Here is a 16,496-nt window from a genome sequence, read left to right as displayed (position 1 = left end):
TACAGATACTTCAATATAAAGATCTGCAGCTGAATAGAAAACCCAGCACAGCAAAGAATGCCAATTATTCTGCCTCTTAAATTACTGCAATAATTTTCCTATTCAATTCTACTAATTCCATAATGAACAGTATTCAGCAAAGGGGAAAAACAAATACATAGGTCGATAAAAAAACAGCCGATACAAATATTGTGATGCTAACAAATATTACAAATATAAAGTTAAGAACAGACTGAACCACTGTCATAAATGAGTTTGTTTCAAATGTTAATTTCTTTGTGTGCTAGTCTCCGTGTTGCAGAAGCAGCTAGTATTTTATTATGCTAATGATATATTTATTACATTTAGTTGATATGAAATACCTGGGGAAATTAGAAAAACAGTTCAGATCAATTCTTTACAACAAATTATCAGCTCACATAATATACATTAATGAATTTTCAACATCTGAATTAATTACACTTTAACCTGTTAAAGGATAAGTTACATTTTTGGTGTTGGTCAGACTGAATAAAAGTTAGCAAGTACAATTTTAAATCAGTTCTCACTAATGTTTTATAACAAAGTGATTTAATTCTGTTAAGTATGGCCATTTAAAGGAGGCACTTAAATTTTATACAATAAAAAAATCGAGAAAAAAAAAAAACTATTGCACTTCAGATCAGTAGTAATTTGGTTCTTCCATCAAGTGGTTATCTTTCAGAACTGCACAAAAGCGTACCTATGACACTCATCTATATATATATATATATATATATATATATATATATCTATATATCTATATATCTATATATCTATATATCTATATATATCTATATATCTATATATATCTATATATCTATATATATCTATATATCTATATATCTATATATCTATATATATATATATATATATATATATAAATTGCTGTATGGTCAAAAATAAAAATGATAAATCCACAATGTAACTGTTTATACATCAGTAGTATTAACTCATCAAGAAACAATAAGACACAGCAACAAACCGAAAAAAAGTAACTACAATGCACTGCATTATAAAATGTTTGCTATCAAGTATATAATAATTATCAGCAGAACAAATTGTGCAGAAAAGCAGAATATGTGCATATCATTAAAGCACATTTTTGCATTATATGCTAGCATCTTAATAAGTATGGATTACTTAAATAAGCAAAAATAGGTAAAAACAGTTTATTTTCAGATTAAATACACCTAGGAATTTACAAAAAAATATCAAACAGTGTTTTCAGCATATTATGTTCAGTGTACAGAAATAAATTTATCAAAAATTAAAATGTATTTAAACTTAACACAGATTTATTTATGGAAGGAAACAGGAGGCCTAAAGTGACAGAAAAGGTGACTGGAAACATTCAAATAAAACCTATAAAAAGAGTTTTTCTATCCCATTATTTAACACTGCATTCAATAAGATTGCACTTTTCATTATACATACAGCAAGATAAATATTAAGGCTTTAGTCCTTTGCTCAAGGACAACTCCAGCATAAACGAAAAAGAAATTCCTTATAACAAGTTCTTTGCAAATTAAAACAGCAATTTCTTGATATTCAGGGCCTGCCCTGTAACACTTGATCACTTCAACAGTTTTTATTCTTGCTATATGGCTTTTATCTTCAGCGTTTTAATATTGGGCTACATCGTTCCTGTTCTTTGTTGTCTCTTTGTAATGCAGAAAGTACCTGAAATGGAATTAAGATAGAAACAAATGAAAATTTGAAAGAAGTTATGAATTTTACTCTGATCCAAAAGACTGTTTTTACAAGGCAGAGTAAATACTTCATGACAGGCCAGAATAAAAGCAGTATTAACTCATCTATATTATCTGTGCTAATTTAAAGGCAAGAACTAGCTTCTAATCAAGAAATAAGCGTGAATAAAACCCTGCAGCCACTGTGGTACTTAACAGCCTTGTTTTATCATTTGAAAAATATCCTACAAACTAGTACTCAGTTGTTTAAAGGCACAAACTCCCCAAATATACAGTGCATACGGAAAGTATTCACAGCGCATCACTTTTTCCACATTTTGTTATGTTACAGCCTTATTCCAAAATGGATTAAATTCATTTTTTTCCTCAGAATTCTACACACAACACCCCATAATGACAATGTGAAAAAAGTTTAGTTGAGATTTTTGCAAATTTATTAAAAATAAGAAAAATTGAGAAAGCACATGTACATAAGTATTCACAGCCTTTGCCATGAAGCTCAAAATTGAGCTCAGGGGCATCCTGTTTCCCCTGGTCATTCTTGAGATGTTTCTGCAGCTTAACTGGAGTCCACCTGTGGTAAATTCAGTTGATTGGACATGATTTGGAAAGGCACACACCTGTCTATAGAAGGTCCCACAGTTGACAGTTCATGTCAGAGCATAAACCAAGCATGAAGTCAAAGGAATTGTCTGTAGACCTCCGAGACAGGATTTTCTCGAGGCATAAATCTGGGGAAGGTTACAGAAAAATTTCTGCTGCTTTGAAGGTCCCAATGAGCACAGTGACCTCCATCATCCATAAGTGGAAGAAGTTCGAAACCACCAGGACTCTTCCTAGAGCTGGCCAGCCATCTAAACTGAGCGATCGGGGGAGAAGGGCCTTAGTGAGGGAGGTGACCAAGAACCCGATGGTCACTCTGTCAGAGCTCCAGAGGTCCTCTGTGGAGAGAGGAGAACCTTCCAGAAGGACAACCATCTCTGCAGCAATCCACCAATCAGGCTTGTATGGTAGAGTGGCCAGACGGAAGCCACTCCTTAGTAAAAGGCACATGGCAGCCCGCCTGGAGTTTGCCAAAAGGCACCTGAAGGACTCTCAGACCATGAAAAAGAAAATTCTCTGGTCTGATGAGACAAAGATTGAACTCTTTGGTGTGAATGCCAGGCGTCACATTTGGAGGAAACCAGGCACCGCTCATCACCAGGCCAATACCATCCCTACAATGAAGCATGGTGGTGGCAGCATCATGCTGTGGGGATGTTTTTCAGCGGCAGACACTGGGAGACTAGTCAGAATAAAGGGGAAGATGACTGCAGCAATGTACAGAGACATCCTGGATGAAAACCTGCTCCAGAGCGCTCTTGACCTCAGACTGGGGCGACGGTTCATCTTTCAGCAGGACAACTCTGTGAATGTCCTTGAGTGGCCCAGCCAGAGCCCAGACTTGAATCCGATTGAACGTCTCTGGAGAGATCTTAAAATGGCTGTGCACCGACACTTCCCATCCAACCTGATGGAGCTTGAGTGGTGCTGCAAAGAGGAATGGGCGAAACTGGCCAAGGATAGGTGTGCCAAGCTTATGGCATCATATTCAAAAAGACTTGAGGCTGTAATTACTGACAAAGTATTGAGCAAAGGCTGTAAATACTTATATGTACATGTGATTTTTCAGTTTTTTTATTTTTAATAAATTTGCAAAAACCTCCAGTAAACTTTTTTTCACGTTGTCATTATGGGGTGTTGTGTGTAGAATTCTGAGGAAAAAAATGAATTTAATCCATTTTGGAATAAGGCTGTAACATAACAAAATGTGGAAAAAGTGATGCGCTGTGAATACTTTCCAGATGCACTGTATACTAAAACAAAGCTCTGCAGAACATTGCCTTAGCAAACGGCAATTTCATTTACACGTGTTACACTTGACATTTAGATACATGCAAATTCATTTGTAGACGAGAGAAATCATAGAAACTTGCCTAGAGTACAAAAAAAAACAACCTTTTTCTGCCCTGAAACATTTACTATGATGTAGACAACTAAATGAACAAGAGCCTCAGTTAATAGGCTCTTCAAAGCAGCTTTACCTTGAACTGAGAAATGTTTCTCTACATAATTACAATGGAAAAATGCTACTTTTTTTCTTCTTTAAAATCTTAAAAATCTGCTAGAGCATCTTAATAGAACATAGCAAACTAACAATGAACGCCAAACCATACCTGAGTCCATTTTTTGTTTCTGCTTTGCATTTGGATGGCAGCAATAGCTGCAAATAGCTCTTCAGTAGGAATATCCTCTGGTAGCTTTGTCAGGAACTGAGCAATGTGGATAAAATCCATTTTGGTTAAAATATCTTCATAAAGTTTCAAGATACCCAGAGCTGTACGGAAAAGAAATTCATCCCCATCACGGCAAAAAACATCCCAAACACGACAGGCAAGATCTAATGGCAATGACTTGCTGTACAATGTGAAAATCCTGCAAAAAACAAAACTGACTTAACACAAAATGATACACAATAATAAATAGTTTTGAGAGTTCAGCTGAAAAGACTGTAGTCTGACAATGTTTTGATTGGCAACATCTACTTATTTTAATAGTTCCAACTTTTTATTATCCCAATTGTACTAATATTTGGTTGTGACTTACAGTAGGTCATCTTTTCACAGTCTACCTGGCTAAGGCTGTAATAGCGAAACCTGTTTCCAATAATGTGTTATTAAGATTTTAATAAATATTGTATCAGCTCCCACAATATCTGTGATGAGCTGAACTTATATCTCATAAGCAGGCATATACAGATTATAGCCCAAAGATTTGCAGATTTTTCTCACATTTATACTTCATTGGAGATCTTAAAATTACAAGCATCAAATTACTGCCAGTAACAACAAGTGCTTGTTTAAAAGTTATTCAAGTAAAATAAAATGATTGTCTAAACAGAATAGTGACCCCCTTCAAGGATATTATCTATGAACCAACAAGATTTAGACCTTTATCACTTCACATTTTACACTTCCTTAAAAATTATACTTCAGTATTGGTACAGAGGTTTAATAATATATGTGAAATATAACAATAATCATAAAAATTTTAAACAATTAATTAAGAACCAGTAATAAACTACTTACCAGTCAATTAAATAAATATCTGGAGTTAAGTTACTCTTTTTAAAATGAGCAAACAACTTTGGTAAATTTTCTTCGAAGAATACTTCAAAAGCTGCAAAATAGGTCAACATCTGAAAATAAAAAATGCCAGAAAAAACAAGTTAAGAAGGTATAGAAAAAAAATCAAAGGAAAATGTTTAAAGTACAATGTCTATCAGAAACATACTGTATCCAACTTGGAACAAAAGATTAAAGATTAAAACCTTTCAGAATAGGTTTGGTTCATCATGACCCCAATCTAAATTAAGTAGGGACTGGAAGAAGGGAAATTTGATTTAATACTGTTACTCTTAAATAATAAATGCTTTTAACATTAAAAGTAATATGGAACTGTATAAAGGGATCTTCACGCTGACCAGGATAGCTTTTAGAGATTCGGTCTCACACATTACCTGTATTAAACTGTATTTTAAAAATCTGCAAACTGGTGCTGTGAAATTGCTCCAGTGTGTATGAGCATGGGAGTGTCCAAGAATGTACCCAACTAACAATCCCATTCCTGGACCAATTTCCTGCCTTGCACCTGATCCAGATGGGACAGAATCTGGCTCCCCTCAGGTCTTTATTCGACTATATGGGTTTAGGAAGTGATATAAACATGCTTGATAGTCTAAAAATATGCCTAATCAAACAAACTTAAAAACATGCAAAAAATGTACATATTTACAAAATTCTGTTATCCATATTAATGAATAAAACAATGCATTCTTATTTTGCTCTTGACAAAAAACAGCATTAAAAACTCGGCCCACCTTAAATCCCTTTGCACCTCTCCGTCAGCGTCTGTCTTCTAAATGTGTCAATAAGCCCAAGCAGCCTGCTATACCACCCCCCCCACCTCAGAACGGGCAAGAAGTTCTCCCAGTTCCTGCCTTGATTGATTGTCTGGGAGTGAGCTACCCAGAATTGTAAGGGGAAATAATTTGATGTGTGTTTTGTGTCTACAACAATCTATGTAAACACATTGTTAAAACCAAACGTTTTTCATGTTTTAGTCATAAATAACAAAATGTAGACATGGACTGTATAATGTGTGAAGGCTGATGATCAAATAAACACTTTCACAAAAGGCGCAAGTACAATACGACAGCTTTCGTGGTATAGTGGTAAGATCTGCTGACTTATAGTCCGGAGGTCGTGAGTTCGAAACCGGCTCCCAGGCAAATTTACCATTTTGAGTAGTGAGTAGCTCTTATTGTTAATATTATACAATAAAAACATACATTTGATTTGTGTTTGGAAAAGCCGGTGCAAATTTATAGTACTTGTAAAAGTTAGTTTTTTTTTTCCCCCTCACTTTTATTCTCTCAGTCACGATCACGATACAACACCCACCACCCCACACCCCAGATCTGACGCAGTTACTTTTTATCTGAAAATGGGAATAACTGTAGATGTCAGTGGTGTTTTTAAAGTTCAAGTGATCTCAGCTTTTTTCTTCTGATTGGATCTCTGCTTTTATTACTCTAAGAATATATTTTATGTGCTGACTATGGGTTAATAAACCTAATATTCCAGACATTCAGATGAACTCTGAAGGCACTGGTCACTACAAACACAACAACAGTTTGTCAGGAAAATACACACCTTGGAGGACTGCATTAGGAATGGGATAGCGAGTAGGCAACCCGAAAATTGGACTGACTTAGTTTGTTTAGACAATTTGGCCATTTCCTACTTGGCTTCAGTCACCAAAATTCTTACTAGCATGTACTGAAAGACAAAGACTTTTGTGTAAGACAAATGAGATTTTCTCACGTTTTCCCCAATGTATCACCACAGATAACTACAGAGATACATTAGTCTGTGTGAATATATAGTGTAATAAATAAAATCTTTGTTAGTTAGCATTAAAGGGCTACTTCTCCAGCTTTAACTTACATAAATAGTGCTTAATGCTTAGAGCTTCAAAATAAATGCAGGGTTAGAAATAACAACACCAATATAAATGATGGAAGACAAGTTATGAATTAAAAAGTATATAATTGAAGTAGTGCTGGGCAGTATACCGGTTCATACCAAAAACCGTTTTTTTATTTTTGTTATGATATGGATTTTTCTTATACCGCAATTCCGGTTTAAATAGCCAAAACAACGTTTGGAATATGGCGCAGTGGGAAACTGCTTAAGGGGGGACCTTTTTCACTGCTGCACTGCTAAACACGAATGCAACGGAGTACATGCGTTAGTGGAGATATTGAATGGTGAAAATGGACAGAGAACATACTGAAACTGAAGCTGTAGTAGACAATAAACTTGAACATGATGACACAGAAGAACTTTTGCCGAAAAAAGGAGCCGTGTCTGGAGATACTTTGGTTTTAAAAGGCTGCATGTGGACCATTCTGTTCAAATCTGACTGTTTCTATATTACTGTAGAGAAAAGCCAAGCAAAATGACACCTTTTATTGGCTAACTAGAAAGATTACAATATGCAAGCTTTCGAGGCAACTCAGGCCCCTTCTTCAGGCAAGATGTAATCAATATATTACTGTGTAATAGATTGACGACCTGTTGAGTTTATTCGACATTTCTACTTTATTCTTGCTGTTTATGTCGAGATTAAAGTCAACATGTTGACTTTATTCTCATAATTTGTCATTAAAGTAGAACTTCGTAAACTAACTTCATCTTAGAATATTTAACTTACTAGATTTTCTCAAACACCATCATAAGTTATGTAGCACATTAAATACTTTGTGTTAAGTGTCCCCAGAGCCATGTTAATCGCAACTTGCTTCTTAAACTGATTTCCTCTTGCACTAAGAGGAGGCGAAGGCAGTGATCACCAAACAGAATACATTCATTTCATGATATTCCTGCTCCCTGAACATTTAGAATCTATATATATAATTCACTAAGCCGGAAGACAAGTAGCCACCCATGGAAAGCACGCCGGAATGGGCGTGGATTCACTAAGCCGCCAACAAGTAAGACACCCATGGCACACGCAGGAAGGAGCCACGCCCACCAACTCTAAGACCATTGGATGCGACGACAACTCGCAGAGCCACGCCCACCAACTCGGACGCGACGCCTCGGAAAACATGCCGTCATTTCTGTTTGTCTGTGCCACAGTCCACATGCAGCTCTGAGCCACGTTGACTTTTCATTAGTCAACCTCAGTGGAACCTTGGTTCACACAGAGGCAGCGCCAGAGAGAGACAGAGGCACACACAGGCAGCCCGAGAGAGAGAGCCGCGCACACACAGGCAGCGCGACAGAGTCGCGCAATCCTTTAAAACGGAGGTTAAAACACAATGAAGGAAGCAGTCTTTAAAAACCAATAAGCCCTGTGCCTCTTTTTCATTAGCGTCTCACCTGCTTCACCGCCCTGCAACAGTCGAGACGCTTTCTCAGCAGCTGACCTTCTCTGTGCCTGACTCCACTACTGTCAGTCGCCTGATTAAAAATGGTAAACTCCTGCAATGTTACTATCTTGGTTGGCTTTTAAATAAAGTTCGGATTTGTTCAAATGTTCCTTTTTTTCCCCCTGTGCTTAAAACTCATTTTAAAAAAAAAAGTGTTTATATAACTGCTGCAATGTTACAGAGAGAGAGAGGGCTCGCGTGCTGCTGAGAGAGAGAGATGGTTGAAAATATGTTGTCAAAATTTTAGTTTAAGTTGTATGCAAACTTTATTCAATAAAAAGTCTATATTTTGACTGCATCTGTCATGCAATGTGATTCCTTCGCTTCATTAGTGCCACCCCCTTGAAAACTATCACTTCATTGGGCCATGCAAACCTGTATTAATACTTGTGTGCACATTAAAATGTTTTTTGTACAATGTACAATTCTCATGACAGTGGAATAGGTTATTCTTAGCCAGTAATTGCAGTGGAAAATGTGGTTAACTCTTGCATGGGAAAAAATACCATCCAATACCGTGAAACCAGTATAATTTTGAAAAATACCGTGATATAGAATTTTGGTTATACTGCCCAGCACTACTGAGAGAAAGGAATATTTCCACAAGTATGATTAAAAAACCTCTATGGTTTTGACACGCTACAATACTCTGCATAATCTGAAATTAAAGCACTTTTAAAGTTATCTACAACTACAGCTACATATCTGCCTAAAGATGGGTTTAATACATATATAAAATCTAATAGGTTTATGAGAGCTCATACTGGGAGTTAAAGTGCAAGTTCAGTATTTTTCAGGCTGAAGTTACTTTTTCAAAATCATGGCATACCATAAGAACAGTTTCCTGTGGCAAATTATGTAAAGCATTTTTAAAAGGAATTGGAAAAATGCTGCATCTTATTACCCAAAACTGAAAAAAAAGTTTATCTATAAAGAGTATTTTTTTCAGTATTTGGCACAGAGTCATTCTTGACTTAATATTTATGAGGAACCACTTCAGTTTGGGTAGGTGGATTTAGTGTTCAGTTTGATAGAATTGTTTTGGAGAGTATGTATAATATTTGGAATAATGTATTTTTTACTGAACTGTGGTTTATTTAAACAAGAATGAAAAGAAATTAAGATTCAAATTAAATAAATACATAAACTACATATATGATCACCCAAGTTGGGGTGCGAGTACAAAAAGTTCTTTACTGTTGGTCTTACTTTCTTTAGAATTATATTTACAATTAAAAAAATAATTTCTTGATCTCTCTACCAGATTATTTGAAACATTTTTGTGTATCTACATGGCCATTAAACCTTCTTACAATTTTAACTTTTAGAAATCTTTCACAAAACAGTATTAACCTAATCATGTATTTTCTAACCACAGTGTCAAGCTCAAGGTTATAGGTAAGGCAGAGCTATAACTTATTCAAATAGTATGACAAAACAGTACATTTCTTTACATTAACTGCAGGGATAAAAAAAAAAAAACATATAGGTTAATAGGTAGTTTAAAAAAAATAGTACACTTACAAGGCTATGGTCCACCCGAAAGAATGCCATTTGGCAAGGCTTATTCAGAAGGTTGGTAAAAGCAATGAAGGCATCTGCAGTATCCAGATTAAGAATCAAAACTGCTGCAATAAAAGACATTCCTTGCACCTAAAATATGTTAAAAAATAACATTAGGACAGTTTTGAGAAGAATATGCAATTGAGCTCAACAAAGCTCTTACATCTCATTTATCAATTAATTTATCCAAAATGAAATGAGGGTCCAACTGTTTACCACACTGCTTGGTGAATGGTAACTCGATCCATGTCACAATAGCTCCCTGTGTGGAGAAAATGTGTATATGAAACTTACCATTATCTGGCTGCCACCTGGGTTTGTGTTGAATAACTCATTTTAAAACTGGGAATCGCTGTACTAGTTCTCATCATGATTTTAAACACTTCAAGCATGTCATACTTGAATCTGTTTACTTAAACTAAATAGGTTTGGCTTTTTCTTTCATGGCTCATACGTCTCAGAGATGTATCAGCCTAGTTCTATTTTCTAGCACTGTTATGTCTATTTGACAATTTGAATGCTAAAACTGCCACACAGTATATTAGGTGAAGTTTCACTAGTATATTACATAACTAAGGCACAACCATGCTTGACTTGCACTACACATATCAGTAACAGTGTATAAACCGTTATCAAATTAGCCTCCTTAATTGTTGCTGTAGAGTGAATATAGAAGACAAATAGTCCACAAGAACTATTAAGTACTTCTCATAAAATATCTATCTATCTATCTAAAACAAAAGACATCCCATCAATTAAGTTCAACAACATGATGCATTTTTTCACCTCAACCTTTCACCTTTTTACAAATCTTGCATTTAAAATTAATGCCTGCCCTATCACAAAACATGTACTGATCAGGCAAACCAAAAAGGATGGAGGAATGATTTATACTTTAATGTTTATTTCTTATCTTAAAGGGAGTGGTGATTACTAGAAGAATAAACAGGTTCAACAGAAAAAAAGACAATTCTGCTCACCCATAATGCTTTACTCTTCAAATACTTGTAAAGTATTTCTTCTCATCTCAAACATACTTTGACATTTGTATTCCCGAAACTGAGCCTTTGCTCAAAATACATGACCATTCAAGTAAAGTATGTGTTGTAAGACATGCTTCTAGAGCCAGGGTAAATTTGTAATATCACAAGACAAGATATATTCCACCACACAGCCAGCCAAAAACAAGACTACTCTTAATACAACTTTGACAAATAGTATTGATAATAGCATGTTACACTCATTTATTAACCTTATATACTGTACAACAAAACTAGAAAAGTATATATGGGATGTGCTTACATGGGTGAACAAGCATGTCTAGACACCACACTAAAGATGCCACACAGTATCTTGACCAAAACATATCCTCCTTGATAGATTGCCCCAGACAAATTATGCATGTTCCTCTGCTTCATCTCCACTCCCTTTTCCTGACCCAATCAACTCTAGTATAAGCTACTATCTTAGTTAGAATCCAGTTATGCAAAACAAGACGCATGAAAGATTAGTTATCCTCTGTAATATATCCTCTTACTCCTTTTATATTTGTTTTTCCATAGAGAAAAGATACAAATAAGAAATCCATTCTACAGGATACATAAAACAAACTAAACTTGAACTTGAATAAGCCTATTTAAAAAAGATGTATTATGCTACCTGCAGCCTCAATAAAAACTTTAGATTTTTGGAAACCTTTTTTCTTCACTTTAACACTCATTGTTGTATTGTGGTAAAAGTTAAAGGTCCTTTGGTTTGACATAGAAAGTACAGGGTCAGGAAACATAAGCCAGAGATGGAGGTGGTAGCCTTCATCAATCTAACAGTATAAAATTGCCAGCATAAATAATGCAGTAGTTCAGCAAGGTGGGGAAAAGGATGTCTAAAAGCAATTCTTCAAAATGATCATTCATTCTTCATATCTATTATGTACAGGACCGGAGTGATACGATGCATGTAATAAATTACGAAGAGGAAATACTTCGCTAATCTCTTTCATAATAAAAGAAGACCAATATATCCATTGTATCCCTGAAATCAGTTCCATCAAATAAGGATCTGGGATTATCACTGGCATCACACTTTTAGGCCAAAACTCGAAACACTACATATGGCACAGATCCAACACTACCCATGTCTCAAAAAACACCACCTCTAAAGTTAAGTACGGCAGTGGCAGCATAATGCTTATGTGGATACTCTGTATATGCAGGGAATAGAAATCTTGTTAAGACTAATGGAAGAATGGATGGAAATAAACACAGGGAAATACTGGAAGAGAACCAATTTCAGTTGTTTGAGAAACAGAGGCATGGGATAAGGTTCATCTTCTAAGCAAGACAAAAATCCTAAGTATAAGGGCAAGTCAACACTTAATTGGCTCAAATGCAAAATGCAAATGTAATTCCTAGTGTGGCAGACATCTAGGGATCCTACCCAGATGGGACGCCTCGAGGGACCGGGAGAGGGACAATGCCTCACCTGGGCCTGGAGGACTATGGAGCCCTAGACTGCAGCACTTCCACCACAACCGGAAGTTCTGCCAGAAGAAATTACAGGCACACCCGGAGTGCTTTTGGGTGCTCATGCGGCACTTCTGTCACACCAGGAAGTGCTGTCGGAAGATCGTTACAAAGCACCTGCAGCACATCCAGGGTGTTATCGCTGCCTCACTCCATCAGTCAAACCGGAGACAGGTGGAGGAGGATGGAGCTTGTGTGTGGAGGAGTGAAGGCGGCAGAAGAATAGGAGTAAAAGAGAAAGATGGGACTGAACCTAATTGGGGGTGATTTGTGCACTGTGCTGTGTGTAGCAGAAAAGAAGAATAAAATGTGTGTGTTTTGGGACATTTGGCGTCCGTGTCTGTCTGTGTCCAGGTTCAAGTTCCACACTAGTCAAACTCAAGATTTCAACCCCGCTGAAAATTGCAATCAAGGTGCCATGCAACTAACCTGAAAAATCTGCCATGAAGAAAATCTGCCATGATGAAAATGAAATAAGAACTTGTGAGCCCTGTGCAAAGCTGGTTCATAATTACCTTAAAAGACTGAAGGATGTTACTGTGTCAGAAGGGGTCCTACTAAATAGTGGCATGTGGGGTTTAATTACTTGTATAAGGAAGATTTTTCAACTATTTATTTTTTAGAAGTACACTTTCACACATTTACTTTGGTAATTGTCAATAAAAGTACTTTTCAAAGAAATGTGTGTATGTAACTTTTGAAATCCAGGGAATGAATGTGAATATAAGAACAAACAAACAAATTAATATTTCAATAATATATATAATACTTGCAAGCAAATGTACTTTGTACAAATGTACTAGCATTTGTAATTAAAAGCTTGTATTAGAGCTACTCAAATCGTCACATACAAACGTATAAACAAGCAAACTGACCATAAAAATGTTTATAAAGAATGTATAATTTTGCATTAACACTTACGTATCCAACATCAGGTCTATAGCAGGTATATGCTCCCAAAATGCTATGCAGCATGTCATGATATGGACCTCCCTATAGAGAGAGAGAAAAAGGCAAATTAATCAGGATTTAATAAATACTTTAACAAGTCATAACAAAATTTAAGAGCATATAAATCAATTTTAAATATCTATTCTCAGAATAAAAGAAATGTACCACTGTGAAATAAGCCTGGCTATAGGGTATTTTGAACTGTCAACTAAATGCAGGTTTGCTCTGGCCCAGAGACTATCCACCGGACCAGGGATATCTACCATCAGTGCAGCAATAAGACAATATACTGCACTAATCTGTTTCTGAAGAAAATGATTATTAATTACTCTAAAAAGTAAGTTCCTAACTATTATTATGTCCTACTTTCTGGGGACTGGTTTTGTGGTGACCCATTGGTGTTACTCATCCTAGCCTACCATTTCAAAATTCTGCAAGGTCCTGAATGTCCCTAAACAGTTTGTACCTCTCACCTTGCATTTACAGCTGACTGCAACCAACTATAGTATCTACACCTCGTTGATCTGGAGTTTCCTCCTGAAACACTTCAGACAGAAAGGTAATTGCAGGCAAAGTCAGACAATGCAACTTTTTTTGCAACTCCACCCAATAATTATTATTGATCTGTTACCACCTGTTGTACATACTAAAGGCAGAGAAAACTTCCTAATCTCATATTATAAAGAACAAAGATAAACTTTCTGATAAAATAGGCTTTAATAGCCACCAAAAATTAAACAGTTGACAATAGAAAACATGTAAGAAAAAAATGTTTACTTGTGTTGGATAATCCATAAGTCAGATATCCAGTCATATGCTCAAAATGTCCCAAAAACATGTATTTTGCTAAAATATTGTTAAATAAATCACTTCTAGAAAATTATCTTATGAACAGGTGGTGAACACATTCAAATGGGAATTGATGACCTGACTCTGCCCTCTCCCTTGTTTATTATTGTACCCAAAAGTAAAGGAATTTTAAGAAATGGACAAAAATACATATCACTGCAGTAAAAACCCAATTACCTTCTGAAAAATACAGAGATTAGGAAATGTTCGTGAAATGTCTAGTTTTATAAGTTCCAGACTTCCTTCTTTGTCAGCCAAAGGTACTACAGGTTCTAAAAATATGAAGAAAAAAAAAAAACCAAACAAACAAAAAAAAAAAAAAAACACACCTCATAAATGTTACATAACACAACGATCATACACAAAATATAGCACATAAAAAAAAAAAATTAGTGAACTTTGTTTCCTTGTAAAAACAACCCTTGTCCATACATACACTTCTATTTTAAAAGAACCTGATAAAACAGCTCTCTAATGAAACAATTTACTGGGCTCTGATCCAAAAAAACTGATTATTGTGAAATTTGGTTAAAGTAAATCAGGATTCATGATAATTGGGCTAATCTGTTCCAGAAAACCTGGACTAGGCCAAATCTGCCTATCTGGAACAGATAAAGCCATAATTGTGAGATCCATGAAGCTAAAGATGCAGATAACTCATTATTAAGGACCTAGGATTTACCTGTTCCAGAAAGAAAGATTTGACGAAATCTAGCTCAGTTACTGGGGAAACCAATGCTTTGAAAGTAACCTTCCTGAACAACCAACAAAGAGGCACAACTCCTTTTCCAATTTTTACCCAGAAAATGTAATTAGACCCCAATCAGATATTCTAGCATGCCCAAAGCATGCCAGTCTGCATTAAAGTTAATGTTCTATATTTGAGGTTTTAATATATCTGAGCAACCTTCTAAAGCATGACAAGCTCAATTTTACACATTGTGGCTTTGAGCTGACATTGATGTAAATTACAGAAATGTCCTTTTTATTTTTGGTAAAGGACAGTTTTTTCCACACAATACTGAAGATGCTGCACATATCAACAAAACGATTGTAAAAGTGCAATAAACTTTGAAGCAGCATCTGCACTAGACATATGGGCTGTCTTTCTGAGAATGGAATTCCTCTTTGATGGTGGTTATTTCTAAGAGTTGTCGGTAGGGCAATCAAATTTTAAACTGCTACAACATTTTTGAGCAGTAAGAACTAATTATAAACTTGCTGGTGGAACAAGATGCCCACCTTCAAACCTTCCGCCTAGTTCCTCACATTTTAAAGAAATGCCATTGAAGACTCTCCTCTTCATTGAATGCCTATGCCCAATATGTTTATTAATGCAGTTTTGATTTGGAGTTCTGTAACAATATTATTTCTGTACTGTATTGAAATAATTAACTTTTGGTTTGTTTTGTCATGTAATTACAGGACAATACAGGGATCAGTGCAGGAATTATAAGGTTCTACATCTCTCACAGTAATGACTAACAACTGTATGTATACTTGAACACTTATTGTCATGGGTCTTTACACACACTTTTTTGATATTAAAATTGCAAAAATGGAACAGACTGCTTACTTGAGTGCACATGTCTCAAGTAGTAATATGGCCAGGACTACATTTTGCACAATGCAAAAATTTACCACACAAAGTTTACACGACTTTCACTGATTAACTGTTTTATGCATTCATTCTTTCAGTGATATTCCTCCATGCCATTTCCCTTTCCTTAGCAGCTGCTGCTTCTACTGTGTTTTTCCTCTTTTGGAGGATATGCAAATAATCCATCACTTCCAGTTTTGCTGGCATTAAGGTTGTTTCCTCTGTTTCACAAATGTAGTCCATGATTGATCGGCTGTTCAGTGATTAACTTGTAACGACTTGTAAATTCTGCCATAAATGCATTTTTATCTAGATCAACCTATCCAGGATCACATGAATCAAATGAAATCTGGTGTTCTGGCACTGGCTAATCTGCTGGTACAAAATGGCGCTACAGCAAACTGGAATTTGTTCTGAGATCCAGAATTATGTAATCTTACTTTCTGGAACAGTCCCCTGGACCTTAGATTAAAAAAAAAAAATACCTTCACTTTCAGCCTCTGGGCTTGCAACTGGCAAGGACTTCCATTTTTCTTTAGCTCGTGCAAGACAGATATCATACAGTTCTAAATTAAACAATTAATAGGGAGAAAAAAATTCTATTAGCAAAAATAAAAATCCATTATCTGTATAAAAACAATTTTGAAAAAAGAAAACATTTATATTTTTATTAACATCTTCTTTAATTTACTAAAAAACTACTTTTTTGTGTAGTCTGCCTCTGTCACAAATCACTCAAGTAC

The 16,496-nt window shown here is 35.6% G+C and overlaps 1 protein-coding gene across 5 annotated transcripts in view; it reads right to left on the bottom strand.

Moving 5' to 3' along the window:
* Positions 1 to 1,176: 1,176 nt before the first annotated feature.
* The window catches only part of tbc1d14 (TBC1 domain family, member 14), a 138,936-nt gene continuing 123,616 nt past the window's right edge, over positions 1,177 to 16,496 (bottom strand). For all 5 annotated transcript variants that reach the window (XM_051928218.1, XM_028801875.2, XM_028801874.2 and 2 more), the window contains 7 exons: positions 16,239 to 16,319; positions 14,331 to 14,425; positions 13,275 to 13,346; positions 9,793 to 9,921; positions 4,859 to 4,968; positions 3,947 to 4,205; positions 1,177 to 1,701 (listed from right to left, as the gene is read on the bottom strand). In XM_051928218.1, coding sequence (XP_051784178.1) covers positions 1,636 to 1,701; positions 3,947 to 4,205; positions 4,859 to 4,968; positions 9,793 to 9,921; positions 13,275 to 13,346; positions 14,331 to 14,425; positions 16,239 to 16,319 — 812 coding nt within the window. In that variant the 3' untranslated portion in view covers positions 1,177 to 1,635. The remainder of the gene's footprint in view (positions 1,702 to 3,946; positions 4,206 to 4,858; positions 4,969 to 9,792; positions 9,922 to 13,274; positions 13,347 to 14,330; positions 14,426 to 16,238; positions 16,320 to 16,496) is intronic.

The sequence above is a fragment of the Erpetoichthys calabaricus genome, chromosome 5 (assembly GCF_900747795.2).
Source record: "Erpetoichthys calabaricus chromosome 5, fErpCal1.3, whole genome shotgun sequence".
Classification (NCBI taxonomy): Eukaryota; Metazoa; Chordata; class Cladistia; order Polypteriformes; family Polypteridae; genus Erpetoichthys; species Erpetoichthys calabaricus.
This window is presented reverse-complemented; position numbering and strand designations above follow the sequence as displayed.